The sequence below is a fragment of the Physeter macrocephalus genome, chromosome 1, assembly GCF_002837175.3.
Source record: "Physeter macrocephalus isolate SW-GA chromosome 1, ASM283717v5, whole genome shotgun sequence".
NCBI classification, from domain to species: domain Eukaryota; kingdom Metazoa; phylum Chordata; class Mammalia; order Artiodactyla; family Physeteridae; genus Physeter; species Physeter macrocephalus.
Window position 1 is genome coordinate 18,311,139 of NC_041214.2, and position 22,592 is coordinate 18,333,730.

General features: G+C 35.0%; 1 protein-coding gene across 11 annotated transcripts in view; it reads right to left on the bottom strand.

Annotated features, from left to right (window-relative positions):
* Positions 1-243: 243 nt before the first annotated feature.
* The window catches only part of TSC22D2 (TSC22 domain family member 2), a 54,548-nt gene continuing 32,199 nt past the window's right edge, over positions 244-22,592 (bottom strand). For 4 of the 11 annotated variants that reach the window (XR_008616930.1, XR_008616800.1, XR_008616727.1 and 1 more), the window contains 2 exons: positions 8,764-8,815; positions 7,663-7,743 (listed from right to left, as the gene is read on the bottom strand). Coding sequence is in view for 6 of the 11 variants with exons in the window: in XM_007100393.4 (XP_007100455.2) it covers positions 7,483-7,743; positions 8,764-8,815 (313 nt within the window). In the remaining 5 variants the exon portion in view is untranslated. Of the gene's footprint in view, positions 7,744-8,763; positions 8,816-12,872; positions 12,954-22,592 lie in introns of those variants that run through there. The other 7 variants (XM_007100393.4, XM_007100392.4, XM_055082255.1 and 4 more) reach the window with 3 other exon arrangements.

Consider the following 22,592-nt stretch of genomic DNA (forward strand, 5'->3'; position numbering starts at 1 on the left):
AGAACGGTTGGGGTCACAGTGGGGACCCCAACCAGACTGCATGTGACATGTGGTGAGCAACTGACGTGATGAAGCCAGAAGAGAGAGCCAAGTAGAAGGAATGGGAGAGAGGGGGAAAAGCAATCGTGGGGAGGAGAGAAGGCTGAAGATGATAAAATCCAGAGTACCACGGGAGACTTTAGCAGCGACAAGAAGAAAACACCTTCTATTTGATTTTATTTCTAATTTATTAATTTGTCATTACACAAACAATACATGAATGCATACTCAAAAACATCAGACATTACAGGTAAAGCTAATGCACTCCACCAAACTACTGTGAACAGTTTGGTTAGTACCCTTCCAGAGCTTCTCTGTACATTTTTATAATACACAATTAGGTACTTAAGATGTACACTATACAGTATTTGTGTATGTGAATGGATGTGGTATGTTTTTTAACATCAATGGTATCTTGTGGGTTTCATGTATTGTCCTTCCATTTTCCCCTAAACTTTAAAAAAATTTAACATTGGATCTTAGAGATCATCTCATGTCAGTGCATGTAGGACTCTCCTTTTTCATTGATGCCTAGTGTTTTATAACATGTACCATGCTCCGTCCCCTTGATGCATATTTTGGTTTTTCCAATTTTATATTATTACAACCGAAGGTACAACAGCCATCATTATACAAGCCACCTTGTGAACAAAAATGTGTAAAGTGTGTTTCATTAAAAATTGGAATTATTGGGTCACAGGGCATGTGAATTTAAAATTGGAATGGATACCACTCAGCTGCCTTTAGAAGTGGCCATGCTAATTTATATGCTCACCAGCAATGTAGGATTCTTGTTTCCCCACACTCTTGATTCATTTTAAATACTCGCCAATTGGATCTGAGATAGTCTCGTGTTTTAATGTGCATTTCCCTTATTTTGCTAAAGTTGGGCATCTCTTCATAACCTATTTGTAAAACTTTTTGCTCAAGTGCGTTTTCACAAGGATATTTCTAAAAGGAGTATGTGACCAAAAAGCATAAGGCTCACTGCTAGTCTGGCTGGAATTTAATTTTTGTTAGAGATCTAAACTTGTTTTTCCCAAATGGTTATGTGGTCTCAATACTATTTGTTGAATAATCCATTCTTCCCTTATTGATTTGAAATGTCACTTTCATCATTTACTCAATATATATTTGTGTTTGTTTCTGGATTCTCAGCTTTATCAGATTTAATTTTGGCATCAGGTACCTGCGTTATTCTTAACTTGGTTCATTGAACGGTAGCTGATTTTATCAGCCAAGATAATGAATGTATTCTTTATGAGACAGTCGATGATGTAATTCATAACACACAAATTCTATTCAATTAAATCAGTTGTTATCTACAAACAGAGTATTAAGAAATGTGTAAACTTCTCTTTCAGATTACTTCTTTTTTTTTTAGGGAACACCTCACAGGCTAAATATAGAGACGGAATCCTTTTTACTAGCTCCCCTCTTTCTAGAAGTATTTGATGTTAAAGATTTTCGGTGATTTAAAGTTTTTTCCTGGCAATGTCAAATGGTATCACGTGGCATGGCAATATTACTGTTCATTTATAAGAACCTTTCATTCAACAAATGATCTGAGGTCCACAAACTGTGACATATATTTTGAAAAAAACAATGTGACACTCTAGCTTTTACTTTTACATTGGACCATGAGCTCCTGGAGTGCACAAATCATGTCTCTTTCATCTTTCTATCCCCAAACATCCAGTACTGGGTGCAGCACCTGAACTGAAATAGAATTGAATTGCATTTCAACAATGTTTCTATAAAATAAAAAATAAAACTCAAGCTTCTCAAAAACAAAACCTTTACTTTAGGGGCATCACAAAATTATACATATTTATTTTTTTCTGTCCATCTGCCATCTGATTAAATTATATATATATATATATTTCTTTTTTAAAAGTAGGAACGCTAGATTTAGACACTGACCTGATAATTCATGCCCAAGTGTGAGAAAAATGTTCCCTTGATGTTCGTGGACTTCCTTAGGTATAATCTATGTATAGATATGTTGCTTGCCTGTTAAATGACAGAACTGTGATCTGGAAAACATTTTGGATTGCAGTTGTTATACAGAAATATCTCAGGCATGCAAAAGAAGGAAATAAAGAAGGTAAACTCAACTTTTTTTATAGGAAAGTACAAGTGTGACATTTGCCGTATTTTAAAATTCAGTTATTTTTATGATCTGAGTTATTAGCACACCTTTTCCTTCCTTCTTTCAAAGGGGTGGCTTTGGCTTTCATGGGTAATGCCTTAGCCCATAAACTTCACTGCTCTGTTTTACAGCTCAACACAAGACATCAGACTATGGGAAAATTCCCCAAACTACTTAAACTATCAGTTCCCCTGGTGAGGAGAAGGAAAAATAAAGATAACTCACCACCCAAGTATGTTGAACAAATTCTATGACTAAGTAAATCGTGCCAGTGCAAAAATACCAGCTCCTTACCTTACCATTACCAATCCTGAAAGACTGTCTTTTTATTTTTGATGATTCTCTTAAAAAAAAAGGATGTCTCTGACCTTTAACTTACTTTGTATAGTGCCTCACTTAGCATTTTTATTTGTGAACACAGCATGTCAGCCTAATTGTAGACCACTAAGGAAATCATTAAACTACACTTTACAGTAATCTCTCTACTGACGAAAGGAATACGTGCATTTAAAGAACAGATTTTACCATTAAAATTTCTGTGAATTGGTAGAGAAATATATGAAACAGGAGTGCATACTGGAATGTCAAAAAGGGGAAAAATTGGATGCAAATACACATCACTAAATAATACACTATTAGTATTGCTAGAAAATAAAAACATGGATTACTAGGCAGGAGGAGGTGGGAGAAAAGGTCCAGTTTTGCTTACGCAGGGGGCTTAAAGGACAGAAAGAAACCTTCTGAATTGTGTCAAAGAATGAAAGGTTAAAGCCTAGCAAAACCTGTTCTGACGGGCTGTCAATATCTGCAGTGGGGCTAGAACCCCTTTTATCCTTTCTCGGGAGGAAGGGCTAGCTCTGAGGGGCAGACTTTGAATTCATGCTTCTGGGCCATTCTAATCCTAGTCCACTATAAAAGGACTAAATTTGGTTTACCTTTAGGGCTGGATTTACACAGAGGCATAAAGGGACAGCTAAGGCTTCTCTAGTCCCCCCTACCCCTTTGCTAAATTCTTGAAATTCCTTTAACAGGAAACAACGTCTTTCGTTTCATAGAGATATATGGCTGTTGGAAGGAAAAGTCTTAAACTTTCTAAGACTTGGAGCTCTCTGATCTTTCCTTGGAGCAAGAAATAACAGGCACCTGATGCTGGGAATGGAATGTTCACTGTGGAGAGAAAAATGGTACAGAACTCAAGACAAACTTCCTTCATGAACCAAGATTGCCTATATAATTTTGCCTATCCATCATTTCTGTTCTGGATTATTATTGTCTCTCCTAAATTGTTTCTAGTTTTAGCTCTCCAACTACCTCTCATGTGCCACTGGAATGATTAATTTTTCTGAAATGCAATTCTGATTACAATCCCATTGCTTAAAATCATTCAATAAATCATTCCTGTTTTCCGAATTGATGCCAAACTACTCAGGTGAGGCAGTCATTGCCTGCGTGCGTCCTGTGGAACAGTTCTGTGGCTTCTCAAGGAGCTTTGCTTATGCTCTCCTTTAAGACTTTGAGTACTGTTTTACTTTTGTGACCTTCAAGACTCAGGTGTCACCTCCTTGAAGAAACCTTCCCTAACAAAGCCATCCTTGACTGTGTATAACAAGTCTTTATTAGTGCATCATATATTAGTTTGTCTATATCCTTAATTAAACTCTGAAACTTGAGGGCTGGGCTTTGTCCTTTTAATTATTGAAGAGAACTGAGTCATGTCACCAAGTGCCTGCCACTGAGCTATAAAGCTTCCTTTAAAATGTGACTTCAGATCATCTTAAAAATTTGTTTCCAGAAAATTAGGTGATATTTCTGGTTCTACAAGGATGAATTCTCATGAACAGGTATTTGGTTACTCTAATCGGAAGGATACTGCGCCCACCCTCCCCACTTCCCGTTTTTTTAAACGTCCAGAAGTGACTATGGTTTGGAATTTGGAGAAATACCCTAATCTCTGACCTGTGACAATTCTTTGTGAATAATGGCAGTTTTAATTACCCATCGCTGAGGGCTTGATGGTAAAGCATTCCTTTTTTTATACTTATTTATGCTTAGCTCAGAACATTGGAAATATCCAGCTATTTTTGAACGAAAAATTATGAGTTAGAGTAACCATATATTTAATATCTCACAATCCCTCTATTTCTTGGGGGGAGGGAGGTGTATATCAAACTATAAAATCACATTGTAGCTACTTGAAATGATTTTTCTTTGGGGAAAATTAGGTTTGTACTGAAGACATTGCCATATCAGAAACATTTTCTACCTATGATTTTGGGGTTGGTTGAAGTAAACCAACAGAACATGTATGTGGCACCTTGGTCTATGAGCATTTCGAGAAAATTACAGATGGCATTCATACAAGACTGTGCTCCCAAATTGGCATCTCAATAAATTAATATTCCAGCTAACTAGAGACCCTAAATATCTGAGGAAAAACTGAAATTTACTTAAGATCCTAAACTAATAATTTGGAGGAATGCTTGATGTTGTTTTCAAATATACAGTATATCTGATGCTGAAAAGCACATAGCTTTCCCACCCTTAAGTTTGTCCCTGACTTTGGATTGGGGGCATGCCTCATGAGAGTAGGTTTGGATGTACAGGTTTCCTTTCACAGCTATTTCTGGGGTTGTACAGGGGGGATGGGTCATACAAGAGAAGCGGGGGGAGTTGGGAAAGCAGAGGACAGGCACTACTATAGTTTTGCATTTTTTGAACATGGCACCAGTAGTTGAGTATCTTCTCATGTCATTAAGTTGAAAAGTTTATTATTTAAGGCTCGATACATTTCGCCATCTTACTTTCTAGAAGTTCACAGGAAAGTTTGCCTTTCTACATTAGGTCCTGCTATTTAAAGGACAAATAATTTGTTAAATATTAACTTGTATTTCTTAGGTTACTAGAGGGTGAACCTTTAGAAACTGCCATTTATTTCTTCTGTGAACTATTCATGTTCTCTCTTCTATCGTGATTTTTTTAATGTAGAAGTAGTAATAATTGCTTTTAATTACCATTTAAAGCATTATTAATCATTTCCTTTGTGACTATTACTTTAGCATTTATAATGTTTTTCTACCCCCAACACCAAAATTTATATTTTCACATAAACCCCAACCTTTTCTAATACGTTTTTTTCCACCTGTATTAAATATCACACTGTTCGCACTTGAGGGGTGCACCCGGTGAGACTTTTGGTTAACATTCCAACGTGGAAGTTTCACTTTCTAGCTCACCTGGGACGGCTCTATTAAAAAATCTTACTTCATATCTTTAGGTTGCTTCTTCAAGCCTAAGTACTTAGTTCCTTTATAGTTATTTCTATTAACATTAAAATTGTGTTTTTAGTGACTATATCCTGCAGCATAACTAGAATATAAAATAATTGGAAATCCCATGTACACTCTGATTTTATGCATTTAGTTTGTGACTTATTTAAGTTTTAATTTTAGACAGATAAAGAACACTTATTTATCTTCTTTTAATGCAAAGGCCTAACTATTGATTCTTATTAACTCCTGATTAGCTAGTTGGCTATGGATACAGAGCATGTTAATTTCTACAGGCACCTTTCTGAATTCAAGTAAAAGTTCTGGTAGACAAGGATTTCCTACTTAAATGTCATTGACATAATATGAATATTGAGTACAAATATTGCTCACCATTCTTGCATTCTTTAAATTATTTTACTTTGAAAATTTAAGAACCATCATTAAGTCATTAATAACATAGGTTTTCATTGAAGGAATATTTGGAACTCTGAAAATACAAATCTAATCAAATTAAATTTTGAACACATATAGAGCCAAATATTTCAACAAAACTGCAGTTTAATTTCAGAAAATGTGTTAAAATATATATTTATACATCAATTTCTGACATATACTTAATGTGTTAGTATACACAAAATGATGCTTTCTCTTGAAACTGTATTTATGAAATGTACATTTTAATTTAAATACTCAGTATACACTGCACTTAATCTGCATGTTGCATTTATTAAATACATTAAAATCTGCAATGTAACAAAACGTTTTCTGCATACGAAATTCAAAACACCATTTTAAATGAACAAAAAGATGGCTCACTTCGTTATTTTTTTTTTTTTTTTTTTTTTTTTACAACTAGTGTATAGTACACTAGCTCAGCTCCACCATACTACCTGTTCGTTCTTTTTTATTTGACATTGTTCACAGACTAGTACATATTACAATAAGAGTGCTGGATAAAAACATGAGGTACGAAAGTGGTTCAAAGATTATAGGTCATGCAGATCATGCTAGACAGCAAAGAAAATTGTGACCGAGAGAGCACTAAATAAAAATACATAAAGAATGTGCATTATAAAAACAAAAAAACAACAAAAAAAAAACCCTCCATTACACAGCTTTGCTTCTTTGGTTACAAAGTAGGTTGAACAATTTCACAGCTTTTTATTCCCACCCGAAAAAAAAGTCATACGAAATGTCAAAAAGCAGAGGAATCGTGGCAATTTCTCTATTAGAAAGTAGAAACAAATGAACAAAGTTTTCTTCATCAAAATAGCCCAATTATTTATTATATCACAATAACTGGTGACTACCTGTACAGTTGCACTATGTTCTTCATACTTACACTATACAAAATTTACATTCAAGCTGGGTCTTCACTACTGAAAATAAATACCGAAGGTAAATTGCCATTAGTGTTAGAAATATGCCAGGATTCTTTTGTTCAATTATTGCCTAAACGTTTCATCTATTAAATGCAATCCTGTCTTTCAATTCCTTTACTGATACTTATAATTATTCAAAAAAATTAAAAAAGTTCTGTGACATTGTTCATGTACATTATGAAAATAGCAGCCCTGTAATAAATAAAACACAAATAAATGAAAACTTATGTAGGCAAATGTTACTGATATTGAAAGAAAAAAGTGGCTCTTTAGATGAACTGTTATTCATAATGCGATAGGAAGGCTCAGGGTAAATCCATGGATAAAAGGAAACATGGGAGAGCCACCAAAGCTCTTAAAAGACCCCACTCGTGCGCACCAGGTAAAATGCTAACCTTGCTCCCTGTAATACACCCCATCTATTACTCTCCTTGTGTACTGATGACATAAACTGGACATCAACAGCACTGCCTGACATCTTAAAGAGAGGAAAAGCTCTTGAAGAATGATTGTCTAATACTGAAAAGGCCAAACACACAACTGAAGCATGGCTACTTGCTTTCGTATAAAGTGGAAAGAACACCAGTGGCACACAAGGATAGATTGCTTTCAGTTTTTTTCTTAATGAGGCAAGAAAGCTTTATGCTGAGGACACATTCGGCTGCTGCGGAGGCTGCGTTGGCTGCGGAGGCTGTGCTATCACTGCTTGCTGTTGAGAAGTGCTACCAGCATTGGCCTGTTGGGCTGGGAGTTGGGATAACTGATCATTGTTTGAAAGAGATTTTAACAGTGCATTTTCTCGTTCAAGTAAAGAGTTTCTTTCAACTAATTCTTTTATTTGTTCCTTTAGAACTTCCACTTCTTCTCTTACTGCATACATCAAATGGCTTTTCACCAGATCCTGTGAAGAACAAAATTAGGAATGTCAAAAAGAGTGAAAGGGAAAGGAGTTGCTTTTTGGTTCTAGCCTACCTGATGCCTTACAAACATTAGGCAGTTTTATATTTATATAGTTTTATATAGTTTATATTTATACTATAAATATAAATATAGTTTATTTAAACTACATTTATATAGTTTTCCTGCTCTTGCTTTTAATGTTTCTACTGTTTCTTGACTGACACTAAGGAAGATGGGGTGGAAAAAATCTAGTTCCCAACTAGGGCAGCAAGCCCACAGGATTTTATTTTCAAAGTTTGGAGTGATTTCAAAAAATACCAGCTCCTTAAATTGGCAATTAATATAAGCTTAGAATTAAAAAAAAAGTTTAAAATCATATATTTAGACGTCAGAGAACAAAGGATATTAAACTGTCGGATAATAAACTAGTTATAGTACTGCTTTAAGAGATGAAGTGACCTGCAATTTCCAACTTTAAAACCTCAGGATTAAAAAAAAATAGTGTGAGACCAATGGCCTTTATTTATAATCTATCTATGGTTTTAATAACTTGAATCAAAATATTTTAAATAATACGAGTAGAATATCTTTAAGAAAACCAAAAAATGGATAGTAATAGCAGAAATCAGAATCAACAGAAACAAGTCTATTTATTAAAGCTGAGTAAAACAGTCACTGTAAATAACCAAAGGATGGGAAAGACTTCCAGCTCAAGTTTTCATTTTAGTAGTCTTTTGTCTCTAAATTATTTTTGATGCTGAGATATTTAGGGGATCAAATGCATGTTGATTATGTATATTCCCCAAAATGGCATGAAATGTAACATGTTCAAGTAGGGGAAATATCTATTCCACTGGTATTTCTAGACTAAAAATTCTCAACATTCTAGCATTTTCAACCAAATCTCATTATCAAAAAATACACTTTGGTCATCTTGGTTTTAAGAAATTAGGTATTTGTTTTTTAGAATTGATAAAACCCAACAATCTCTGAAATGAGAGGACTATAAATTTTTACTTACCATTGCTTGTTCTATTTTGTTGTCAATGGCTACACCACCTCCCCCAGATGCACTGGAAAAAATTAGAATATTTCATTAAATTATTCTAAAAAATGTAAGCTCCCTTCCAACTCTTAAAATAATTAAAAACAATTGTGTTTCACTTAAAACCAAAAACAGTAATTTAAAATAGATTAGTAGTCTATTCTCACAATTTCATACTCAGAGCTCTCGTTTTGAAAATGATCTCAATAAACAGATGGCTTGTAAAAATCTTTGTAGCGTCAATATTTCTAATTTGCCAATGACATATACATGCTACTTTAAAAAGGAACTCCCAATTCTTTTCAGTTCTCAATTCAGTGAACTTAAGATACATTTTGAATGAACAGTACCCTCTCCACATCTCTTCGTTTACCAACTATATACTCTAATTGCCTTTCATGTAGAAATTCCAGTGGTTACTTATTGCATTAAATTCAGATGATGATTTTTCTACTATAGATTTTATATTTTAACGTCTGGTTTTTAAATTTTAAAAACTGGCTTGTAAAAATGATTCAGAGGGCTTTTGGGCAAGCAGTACTTGCAGGGTTGGTTAACAAGGAACTCAACATTCTGGCAGACCTGTATGCTTTGACTGTAGTTTACTAGCTGGCAAAAACCACCTACTAAGGTATGTGGTTTAGGCCAATTTTTCCTAGAAATAATTGGAAATAGTCTAGCTGGTAAGTACATCCCAAGTTTAAATATCACCTTAGCATTTCTGTGATAATGACACGGGAGGCTGAATAATTATTCTCTTTGGCAGTTTATATTTTCCCATGTATGTAGCGAGGATCTATATCCTTTTCTTGGTGTTTTTGTAAACTTTAAAGAATAGTTATTAGATTTTCTTGTAAATATAAATCGGATATGTTAATCTACTGTATCAATACAAAAAGAGGTCTTTAAACCATTTTTATACAAAACTTTTACTACATACTCTTCATTTAGTATGCAGTGCTAAATTTAGGTGCTAATATATCTGAAGACTATTTTGCTTTAGATGATGTGGACCCTCAATGTTCTATCAGACTGAGCCTCAGAAATATCCTGTCTGATGTAGTGGTGCCTTTTTTATTATAATCTAAGTAGATCTGGTTGTAACCCTGGTTCTGCTACTCACTACCTATATGACCACCGGTAATCAACTATTTAACCTCCCTGGACCTCAGTTTCCTCATCTGTAAAATGAAGGGCCTGGTGTCAATGCCTCAGTGGACTTTGAACTTTTAAATCCTGAGTCAATGCGTGGAAAACACTAAGCTTGTTTATCTGAGCATTAACCACATTAATTACAGCATACTACTTCACTTCTTGCTGAAGTTGCTAAGATGAAAAGGGGCTTCTGTATACCTAATAACTGGAAAGGATATACAGATCATTAATAAATACTTATATATGTTAGGCTTTAAATGCTTGTAGAGAGCAAAGTATGGCTTCATGTAACTATAAACTACAGAACTATATAAACTTTAAAGTTCAGTTCAGATACCCTATAGATAAATTCACCAAACACTGGTCATAATTTGGCAAAAAAGATAGTGATAGGCATTTAGATTAGAATTTGCCTGAGAATCCTAGATTATACTTTATTTTTTACTTCTATGTCAAGGAAAAAATGAAATAGTTTTAGTCATTTCATGACTTAAATACATTCAATTTTTTTAACACATCAGTTTTAAATAGAATATCTTAAATGCTAACTTTAACACCAGTTTTACATATTAATGAGCAAACAAAACAAAAAACCCAAATAAACCTCAAAAACCTTAAAAAAAGGTTTACTTCTTCTTCTTCCTTTTTGATAATTAAAACAAAAGCCTTGTCAGTTTCCAAACCATTCCCTCAGCTAAGGAACAATAATTAGCATCCTATTCTTTGCTGATATAATAACCTCTAGTCCTGACTCAGATCTCTTTTACTGCTAAGGAGGAACAGGTTTGCAAAGTATAAATGGATCATGTTGAAGATATGTGTCCCTTAAAAGGTATAACTATTCCAATTTTGTTAAAACACTGTACTTTAACAGAATCAAATCAGTCACAGATACAACTACTATCACTATCGTCACCTCTGGCCACTATGAAGGCTGTTATCAAGAATCCTACAACCTACTGCAGAGGTTCTCAAACTTTAGCATGTATCAGAGTCATCTAGATGTTTTATTAGAACACAGATTGCTGGGCTCCACCTTTCAGATTCAGTAGGTCTGGGGTCGGGCCCAGGAACTTGCATTTCTAACAAGTTTCCAGGTGATGCCAATTCTGCTGCCAGACAAATCATACTTTGAGAACCACTGGCTTAGAGATGAAAATTAGAAGAGTAATAATAAAAAAAACCTAACTCTACTTAAAAAATTTCTTAGCCTTGTATACAAAACCCTTTACGACCTTGACCTCAGCCTTCTGTGGTCTCCTCTCCTCTCACAGCCCACCTGGCATATTGTGTGACGGTCTTACAGAGCTATTTGCAGGCTGTGGAACATATGTTCTCTCAGGTTTCCATGGCTTTGCAGAAACTGCTCCCTCAGCTGGAAGTGCTCACAGTCCCAAGTCACCCGGCTGCCTTTAACTTGTTCCGTAAGATGCTCAGTGCCACCTCTTCTGCAACACCTTCTGATTTCCTAAGCTAGAACCAAATATTCCATCCCTTTTGTGGCCCACTAAAATCATCACAAACTTTTTATAGTGCATAACCAGGAAATTCTGGCTCCTCCATATACTCACTGTGAATTCTAGGAAATTATTTAACCTTTCTAGACCTCGTTTTTTTGTGTGTTTTGTTTTTTTTTACCTAAAATAAGGATTATATACCCCAATCCACAAAACTCCTGTGAGGATTAAGTGAGTTTAAATAATACTACCACTGTTAACTCTATTAGACTGAGCTCCTTGAGGGAGCTCAGTGGATTATCTTCTTCACCTCTGTGAAGAAGTGAACAGTGCTTGGCACATAGGAGCTCAAATGCATACTGAAAGAGTCAATATGATAGTAATTGGATTAGAAACGTTTACTGGTTCATGTTAGGAAGCCATTACATGTTTTTGAGTTTGAATAAATCGGTAGCTCTCCATGTGTGGTCCCTGGACCAGGAGCCATCAGCATCATCGGGGTACCTGTTAGAAATGTAAATATTCGGGTCCACTCAGACCTATTGAATTAGATACTTTTGAGGTGGGACCCAAGAAATCTATTTTAATAACTCCTCCAGGTGATTTGAAAGAAACTGAAGTTTGAGAACCACTGTCTTAAATAGCCTGATTTTTAATAAAGATACCAATATGGCAGTTTTAAATATAAACAAATAAGAGTGTATTCTATTTCAAGATCCCAGAACATGGTTTAAGAATATTGTTTCAATGAGGGAAACAAGTTTTCCATTGTGTTCAAAGTCAACATAGTGGTTTGGGCTTTATGCTCTTTTAAAATGAGAATGATCAGCCGAAGCAGAATGAATAATTTCCTTTCATTTGTTTCCCTGACCTAATGTTATAGTATTAGTCCTTGCTTTCTTTCTTATTCTATTCACCACACTATTAACGAGATGATTAACCAGTTTACGAACTTAAGTTCCTTAAGGGAAGGCTTCCTAAGACTTTGTAACTATTCTGTTAAACTACAGAGTGCTATATAAAAAGGGATAATTTTTAAAAAGAAAGAAACTTTGTTACTACGGATCTCTTTTAGAATAAAATTTTAACTGGATTAGCATTTACTAGATGAATAAAAAACTGTGGATATGGAGGGAACGGACAGAAATACAGAACTATGGGAAAAAAAGAATGACTAAGTGACTTTTTATATAATGAATTTTCATTTACCGGAACTGCGGCTCCCGAAAGAACCAAATGAGCTTGAATTTAGTGTTTACATTCATAAGAAGAGTAAAACTTAAAAGTGTCAATGGTACACCAAGCTAGACTGGATTTCCATGCTGTTCATCTTTTAGCTCATCCCAACTGGCTCCCCACCACAGCTTTGCTTCCCAGGCCTGCTCACTCTTATCACAATAGATTACTTGCAATCTCACTGAGAAAACAAGAGGCCAGATAGGAACCTCTGCTCCGGCATCACAAGTTTCTTACATGTGCATCCTTCTTAATAGGCTAACTGTTTCATCCATGCTCTCAGCTCAGTGACTCTGCAAATCATCCCGTCTTGCCTCTCTAAAAATTAAAACCAGTGAGGGCACAGTTAGGCTAACTTGATCTCACATTTAAGAAAAATTTTTTATGAGAAATCAACTTTTTTCTTTATTAATGTGGACAGAGACATCATGGCTACTGTTTAAGATAAAAATAGTGCAAATTTCTTCTCTACTACATTTTGGCTACGTTGTCTTTCTTCTCCTTCCTCCTGAATACAACTGCTTATTTTAAAAAAATTATTTATTTATTGGCCACAACCACACAGCATGTGGGATCTTAGTTCCCTGACCAGGGATCCAACCTGTGCCCCCCTGCAGTGGAAGTGCTGAGTCTTAACCACTGGACCGCCAGGGAAATCCCACAAATGCTTATCAACAAAGCAACAGGGTAGAGAAAAAGAACACAAATGACTGCCCACTTCATGGCAGCACACACTGCTTAAGTGAGTCCTTACTACAAGCCTGAGCAACACTCTCACTTTACAGTTGAGGAAACTGAAGCCAAGTAACTTATTCAGACACAACCCTAGGGAGAGGATTAAAACCTAACCTAATTAATGTCAAAACATATGCTTTTCCTATCATAACAGTCAGATTGTGAAAGGAAGAAAGCAACTATCTATAATGACCTAAACGAAATCCAGCGTTGTGTACATTGTGAAAAGTGCTTTAACCAAGCACCAAGTGTTAGTTGTCAAACTATAATCGTGGATCCAAAGATTAAACTATGCTCATAATATGCCATTTATCTTATCTAGCGTATTCCTAGAAGAGGTTCAGCTCTGAAAACAAGGGAGGTCACTTCTTAGAAAAAGGACTTGCTCAGTGATCTTGAGACAGCTAGTATAGTTCACCTATTTGCTAAGGACTAAAACGTTCTTTTGGTTTGTTAGAAAGATGAAGATATCTTAAGATTATATGGATCTATATGCAGAATATTATAAAAAAAATTTACCTTGCTTTACTCCAAGACCCTCCTAACTTTCTCTGTTGAATCACAACACAATTAAAAATCCACTACAGGAATCCCCCAAATTGCAAAATAAAATGTTTTGTGATGAGAACTTATCTGAGTTGGCAAATCTCATATATCGATACTTATGTTAAAGCCCCCTTACCCAAACCAGGGTAATAAATTCTTCTTAAACTTACAAGTTGAAGCTACAACCTTTCTTGGAGGCCAGTCCTCAGGAATCAGGTACTGTTTCCAGTAAATCATCTACAACCTTAACCCCCTTGCCCGCTGCAATAAGCTCTATAACATCATTAGTGCTAAAAATGCTTTAATTCTCATCTGGGCAATATTTTGCCTCTTCTCTAAGAAATGTATGTTTTGCTTTTTAGAAAGAAACTGTTAAGTCACTGATTGCAAAAAAATAAATCTAATGAATCTACAGCTCAGCAAGCCTATCAAGGTTAAAAAGAAAAAAAAAATCCATCACCCTTCTATAAGACAAATTTAAAAAACATTTACACTTTAACACAATTTAAGAGCAAATAACAATCCTCCTTCCAAAAAAGAGCCTAAATAGATAAAATTCATGTAGACAATCTCTGGCCAAATGCAAACCTCTGTGGTTAAGAATAAAACTATTAGACAAAGTTAACAGTAAATTAAGCTAAGAACTCAAAACTGTACATATTCTAATTATTAACCATAAGTTCTACCAATGTAAAAACAACCTGTTTAATTTCATGATTTAAAAAACGCACAAAAAGGCCCCATGGAGATTTTCATTATCAGTAACACAAAATAAGTGATTTTTGTGGATGATAAAAGCTATTATTCATGCTAAACAAGCAGGCAAAATGGCTACTCACAAAACTTAAGTGTTATTATTTTCTCACGTAACAAATCTTACTGTGAAAAAAGCTTTAACCAAGGAACTACTAAAAACTGAGCTAAATACTTATATGAAGATTGATATTTGTTTTTATCATCTATAAAAACTTTGCTCACCAATGCCCTCAGCATATTTTCACATTCATCTAATTAATTTCAGGTCAAAATCCTGACCAGAAAAGAATATTTAAAAAGAGGAAAAGGGGCTTCCCTGGTGGCGCAGTGGTTGAGAGTCCGCCTGCCGATGCAGGGGACATGGGTTCGTGCCCCAGTCCGGGAGGATCCCACATGCCGCGGAGCGGCTAGGCCCGTGAGCCATGGCCACTGAGCCTGCGCAGCAGAGGGAGGCCCGCATACCACAAAAAAAAAAAAAAAAAAAAAGAGGAAAAAAGGACACATGCTGCGGATTATACCAATGTCAATTTCCTGGCTTCAGGTATTATACTATAGCCATGCAAGATGTTATCAATGGGGGAGAACTGGGTAAAGGGGTACATGAGGCCTCCCTGCACTTTTTTTTTTTGCAACTTATTAATCTATAATTACTCAAAATAAAAGTTTTTAAAAATATACCTATACATGGTAAAGAATAAATTCAGAGAGTATACACAAAAAAGTATACCATCAATACAAAGTCCCTCTCCTACCTCAGACCCCCTTTGTCCAGAGTCAACCATATCATCTGTATTAATGACCTTAAAAAAGCCTATTTAGGAAGAATTTCTTTACTATTTTGGAGAGGAGTAGGAGAGGGCTTTCTAACTATATGCCTCAAAATATATATATATTTTAAAAAGCTTCTTTAATAATTTCCCTAAAATATAAAGTACTTCTAGGAATCTGTAAGACAAGAAGCCCAAATAGAAACATGGGTAGAATTCACACGAACATTCACAAGACATGAAAAAATACTCAACATCTCATTCATAATAAAAATAGAGATTAAAACTATAATGTGATATTATTTTCCTAAACAGACTGGCAAACATACTAAAATTTAATACACAGTTATTGAGGCTGTGGGAAAATGGGCCTTCTCATACAGTGCTGGTGCAAAGTGGTATAATGGTATAACCCTTATAGAGAGCAATTTGGTTATATCTAATAAATTTTACACACAACACACCATTCACTCTTTGAACTAGCAATCCTACAAGTGGGAATTTATCCTATAGATATTTTTGCATACATAGGAAATAATGTATTTACAAAACTACTCATTACAACACTTTATAACAGCAGGCTTTTGATTAGCAATAGGGAAGGGGTTAAATAAATCACAGTATAGTCATCCATTCAATTTAATACTAGCTGTTTATTAAAAAAGCCACAAGGATGCTTTTCTGTGTACTGAGATGGAAACAATGTATCTTGAAGATCCTTAAAGGTAAAGGTACAGATGTGTGTATATTATCATTTGTGTGAAGAGGGAGATAATATACATTATATTTGCTTGTATATAAAGAGACTAGAAGGACACACACACACTAAGAAAGTGCTTATCTGTTTAGTTAAGTGCTTATCTGGAAGGCAGGCCGAAGGGGAACAGGGATAGAAGACTACTTTCTCTACACTTTGAAGAATACTGAAAAACACATTCCAAAATGAAAATGACTCATGAAGGAGTTATTTCCCTGTACAGTGTAAACTCAAGACATGAACAAATGGCAGACAGGAAACAAGAAAGGAAGAAAGGGAAGAGGATCAACAATTCCACTTGTATTTGGAACTATTTCCTTCGGAAAGATTAGATACTATGTTTAACATACAAAATAACAATCAATATAAATAACATTTCTGATTTGTAAAATTTATTTCCTTGGCTTAGGGTGAATTAAAATCACTTAAAAATATGGTGTAAATAATGTTTATAACTCCCAGTATAGTTATTTCTGTTCAAAGTGATGCTAGTAAGTAAACAGTAAAAGTCTCTCCAATAAATATCTAAGATACAATAGGCTACATAACCTTACACAATGTTGCATTAAAAATGAATTCCAAAGAAGGTACAGATAAGATTAACACTAACTTTACCTTCTTCTTCCAGATCTCTTTACACTTCGAAGTTATGATATTTTGGCAGAATTATTTTAGTATTTGGGTAGTAAAATTCTGATATAATTATGTTGTGTTTTTTTTTCTTGAAGAGCTACTCTAAGGAAACAACTTAAAAACTAGCCAAACTAAACGTTTTTTTTTCTGCTAAAACAGTCAAGATGGAAGATGTAAAAATTTAGTCTGGAAAAACTGGAGACTTATACAAAAGTAAAATAGCACAGCAATTTTACCATTACAGGTCAAAACATTCCAATAAACTAAGGAAGTTTGTTTAATATTCTATTATCTCAAGTTAAATACTTAAATGTAATAAGAACATGGAATCATATCTACTTAAATGAGCTTATACACTAGTTAGTTATTTCTTATTAGACTAACATTAGACAAGGTTTGACTCAACTAAAAAGTTATTTCCTTCCTCTGAGTCAGACTGAAAAACAAAACGGTGTGAGAAAGGGGTAGGAGGAGGGTGGCATTTTCCCCAATGTTGGAGTGCTTACATTTAGAGCAGACTCTCTTGAAAGAGATTTCATTTTATTGTTTACATAGCAGCAACAGGTAATTTGATGATAGCATAATTATGGGGGAGTGAAGGATACATAACCAAGGGGCTTAAGTCCAAATTAAAAATTTGAAACTATAGTCTTGGCTACTTTAATTTACTTCCTGGAGACTGGGAAAACAGTATTATGATTGACAATTATCTAGACTGAGATGTACACTGGTACCTGAGAGTACAAAAAAGGAGAGGGATTAGAAAGGAATTTTGCCAACTGATGTCTAGTTCAGAATAACTGACAAAGACCGAAATAACATAGTTATACTGAAAAGTAACAGTGGATGTATTGATAGTTTCATATATTCATTCTAGATATTCTAAAACCACTCCTTTAGTCTGCTGGGATAGAAGCTGATGGTTAACCAACTTCTAAAAACATCAGAATTTACTGGACCTCCCTGATGATACAGTGGTTAAGACTCCACCCTTCCAATGCGGGGGGCGAGGGTTCGATTCCTGGTCAGTGAATTAAGAACTCACATGCCACGCAGCACAGCCATAAAATAAAATTAAAAATAAATAAATAAAAACATCAGAATTTAGTGATTAAAGTACTGTACACTTTAGTAAAAAGATCTACGGTTTTTAATACTGATTTTAAGGACTATCTGTCCTACAAAGTACAAAAGTTTAATAGAAGAGAAAAACTCAATGAAAATCCTTAATATGAATGAAGACATTAAAAACACATGAGTTCAAATTTCTCCAGCTGTGTTAGGAAAAGGATAAAGATTAAGAAAAAGCCTTCCAGGGAAAGGACTATGTCTAACAGCCATTTTGTAGTTAAGATCAGTTCTCCTTGAAAAGGTTAACAATATAGTATTCCTTCCCTTTGACTATGAGGAAATCACAGTACTTTCACCACCTAAGGAAATGTTCATGGTGTAAGTATATGAAAATGAACAAAAACTGGAGAAAGCACAGAATAAAAAAGAATGTCAAGGGACACCAAGGGGGGAAAGCAGCGGGGGGTGGGGGTTGTGGTGTGATGAATTGGGCGATTGTGATTGACATGTATACACTGATGTGTATAAAATGGATGACTAATAAGAACCTGCTGTATAAAAAAATAAGTAAAATAAAATTCAAAAAGAAAAAAAAGAATGTCAAGGGAAATAAAAACAAAAACGTAAAGCTCTTAAGATTTGCATTTCATTTCAGAGACCAACAAGCATTGAATAAATTTTCACTTGGCAGTGGGCCTATTATAAAAACAACCTATGTAGCTAAATTCATCTAACATTTCTAAAGTAACTCAGAATTCTTCAGCAATGACATACAATGGGCCAAAGGGGGGAAAATCAGGAACTAGTTTAGTATAAATTTCTAATGCTAACCTTTACATTATCCCACCCCACTTCCCCCCAGTTCCAAATGCCTGCTCAACTTTTGAACTGGATAGCCTAAACTCCTTTAAGACCCTCCACGGTTTACTTTTACTCTCTTTGTTCATACTGTTCCTCACTCTCTAAGTACTCCTGCGGAACCCCTACCACTCTTCTATAGATTTCAGCTCAAATATTTCCTCTTCTGTAAAGGCTTCTCTATCCCTTCCAGAAGTAGTATAGTAAGTCATGCTCCACACTACACTTACGGCACTAACCACATAGGCTATGTTTTAACAGTTGCATCTATCTCCTACCAGACAAAGCTCTATTGGCTGGACAAAAATCTACCATAAGGCTGGCAGCCATTTAATAAAGAATGCCACAGATACTTGGACTCAAAAACCGTATACTTGGAATTTGAGTCCTAAATATATCACTCGCTACTCTGGGCGCCCCCCCCACCTTTTTTTTTTTTTTTTAGCTATAACATGAGGTAGCTGTACTAGATCAAAGCCACTTCCTACACTTAATGGTAAAACTGACTTTTTCCAAGCACTTCTTGGTATTTAATGAACATGGGTAATGCTATTATTTTAACTGAACTCAATAAATAAATTGGGGAAACATTCCTTAATTTCATTTTCAGTCTGAAACTACAATTGCCATGTGTTCTTGCTGCCTAATATAAACATCTAATCCATATACCTAGGTAATCCAAATTCCTTTGGAGGTAACAGGTCATAAATCCTGAACAAACTTTTGCCTCTTATTTCCTAATAGCCAAATCTCAGTAACATTTACCTTTCTAGGTGACACTTCTGTTAAAAAAAAAAAAAGTTCCAATCTGTCGCCTCTGCACACGCCCAATACTCAACAAATACTGGGTGGAAGAACACGAAGTTAGATAGTGTCCACCAGTGGGAAGATCACTAGATGTGGAATTAGCAAATACACATTGCAACTTGGCCTCACCTCAGATTTGCTGTGACCGGAGGTAAGTTATTCTCATTGGGCTTTTTTTCTTTCATCATTAGTTTTAGAGACTTTTTATGAAACTTACGGTAACCACTCAAATGTGGTGTTTCGTGTATGCGTGCGTGTGTGTGTGGGGGGGCAGGGTTAGTGAGAAGGAAGGATAGTAACACTCAAGACAGGTCTTTAAAAAGTTACCTAAGCAAGCAAAGAGGAATAAGGGATAGCAGGACGCTGCCAAATGCTTGGTCACAGGGATTAAGCAAGGGAAAATGAAAGTTTTTATAACTGAAGCACAGAGAGTCTGTGAGAAATCAGAGGGATGATAAATGAAAGAGACTCATCTATAACAAAGAAAATGCCAAGGACAACTGCAGTTTTTAGCATGGAGCAACTAAGGAGTGGGGAAATAGTTAATGTGTCACAGGAAGATGGTTAGATTTTTTGAGGGATGGGGGAGTGAGTGGCAGAGAAACCTGAGATGAAAATGAGAAATGTGAAGTTACATTTGGGACTTTTGAATTTTGAGACATCTGGGATATAGATCATGGTGGAGAAATAAAGAAAGAAGGTTGAGAAATAAGGAAAGGTTGCTAGAAATAGGCATCTAGAACTCTAGAGTAATCTCTGGCGACGAGTCTAGATTTGAGAGTTATCAGAATGTGGTAGGTAGCTCAAATTGTGAGAGATGAGTTTGGTTAAAGAGTGAAGACAAGTAAGGGCCAAAACACTGGAGGAGACTAGCAGGTAAAGAGTTGCAGAAGATGGGATGGGATGAAACTACCCTTTCTTGGGAAAGCTAATTATTTCTTTTGCTGAATGGCCTCACATTTGCCTCTTCTTTCTCAAGCATTCCACGTACTACTTTTTTTCAACTCAGCAGCTATTCTTGAACAAATCCTCTCAATCCCATTTCCATGATGAGGCCTAACCAAATGAGTCAAAATGAGACTATCCCCTTGAATATTAAATGCCAAATACCAGTGAAGAGCACACAGATAATTTTTGCTCATGTTATAGCTAATCTCTTCATTTATGTCCATTTCTTGAAGATGCAGAGATATTATTTAAAATAGCTTTACAGAAAAAACATAATTCTATGGACAATATATTTGACAAAGCAAAATTAGCCACTAGAGTTATCTGACTAAAACCCAGCTTTTGTTCCTAGGTTAATAATTAATCTTTCTTTGCCACCTTATGTCCCTTCCTAATCTGTCCCCAAAGTCCAAGGATAGTAATAAATGAAAATGGAGGTTATCAAGGAACTGTTTCAAAATAGGGATAAACCCAGAAGAATAAAAGTATCATGAAGTTTTTTAAAGAGATAGTTGCTTCATTAAGGGACAGCACCAAAGCATGGTCATTACCCTTCAATAAGATGAAGAGAATATTCTATCAGGGAAAAAATCTGGTCTATCTTACTTTTAATAAATCAATGAATGTTTTGCATTTGTGATGTTTTAAAAATTTAGGTTGGTTTGGGTTTGAGCAAAGAATTAAATTGCTGATCTTCAACAAATACAAGAAAAGTACTGTGAAGAAATGCCCTAAAGAGTTAAAACTGTCTAGGTTATCACTTTACTACCACTTGGCCTAACTCTCTTTTGCTCTCTACTTCACTGTGGGGGTGAGACAGCTTACCTCTCAGCAGCTGCCGAAACAAAACGCTGAATTCTCAAAGAGTAATAAAGTGGTTTAAGAATACAGGCTTTAGAATTAGACAAGCTGGTTTTAAAATCCCAACTCCACTACTTACTAATGAGGTGATCCTACCAAGTTAACATACTGAAAACAGTTTCTTCATCTGTAAAATGGGGTCATGGTTGTACTACCTTAAAAGATTACTGTGAGGATTATATGAGACTTTTTACAATAGTGGATACTTACAAAATTTTTGTTCCTTCTATTGTTTGGATCAATTTAGGTTTTGACACTATATAAGGTCTACCATCCCAGTGTATCTTGGATTACAAATGAAGCAGTGACGTACAAATAAAAATTATGATCAGTATTAAGAAACAACCTTTGTATTTATGCCTCACCCAAATAAAGAAATAATCCTAGTTATGCTTTAAATTTACTTGATTTCTTTGTACTCAATCAAATGTTAAAGATTCAATGCAGTCACAAAATATATGCTAATAAAAATTGTTTGACTTGAGATTTAAACTTACATCAATATTTATTAAGCACAGCATTCTGTGGATTGAACATTAGTAAAATTCTTATTGATCCTCGATAGAATCTCAAAATTTCATTGTTCAGAATATAAATAATCTTAACTTACTGGGGGAAATTTTTCCAAAGCCCACTGAGATATAACTGAATTGGTTTAATTCAACATAAAAACTTCCAAAAAACTGTTTAGCTAAAACTATCTCATGCCTTTCTTTAGTGTTACATGACATTACAACAATAAATATTACTAAAAACAACTCAAAGGAGTGGGATAAAGTGTTCTTTTGCTTCTAAACCACATTTACTCTAGTTGAGAATCACTGCTTTAGACTCACCTAACTCAAAAAGGAATTCTGGTATAAGACAATAAAGAAAAGTATAAAGTAGCAGTATTATAAAATCTAAAGGGTTATAAGGTTTTTTTACTCAAGGAGAACTGTACTCAGATACGTACATTTTCAGTGGCAAAAAGTTTTTAACAGCTAACTACTTTTTCTCACTTCTTTCTTTCTTTTTTTTTTTTTGGCTGCTCAGCTTGAGGGATCTTAGTTCCCTAACCAGGGATTGAACCTGGGCCCCGCAGTGAAAGCACCATGTCCTAACTACTGGACCACCAAGGAATTCCCTACTTTTTCTCATTTCAATCTAGATCCACATCCTTGAATTATTCCAGGCAATAACAATTCTGTAAGATAGACATGGTTAATGGCAGAACTT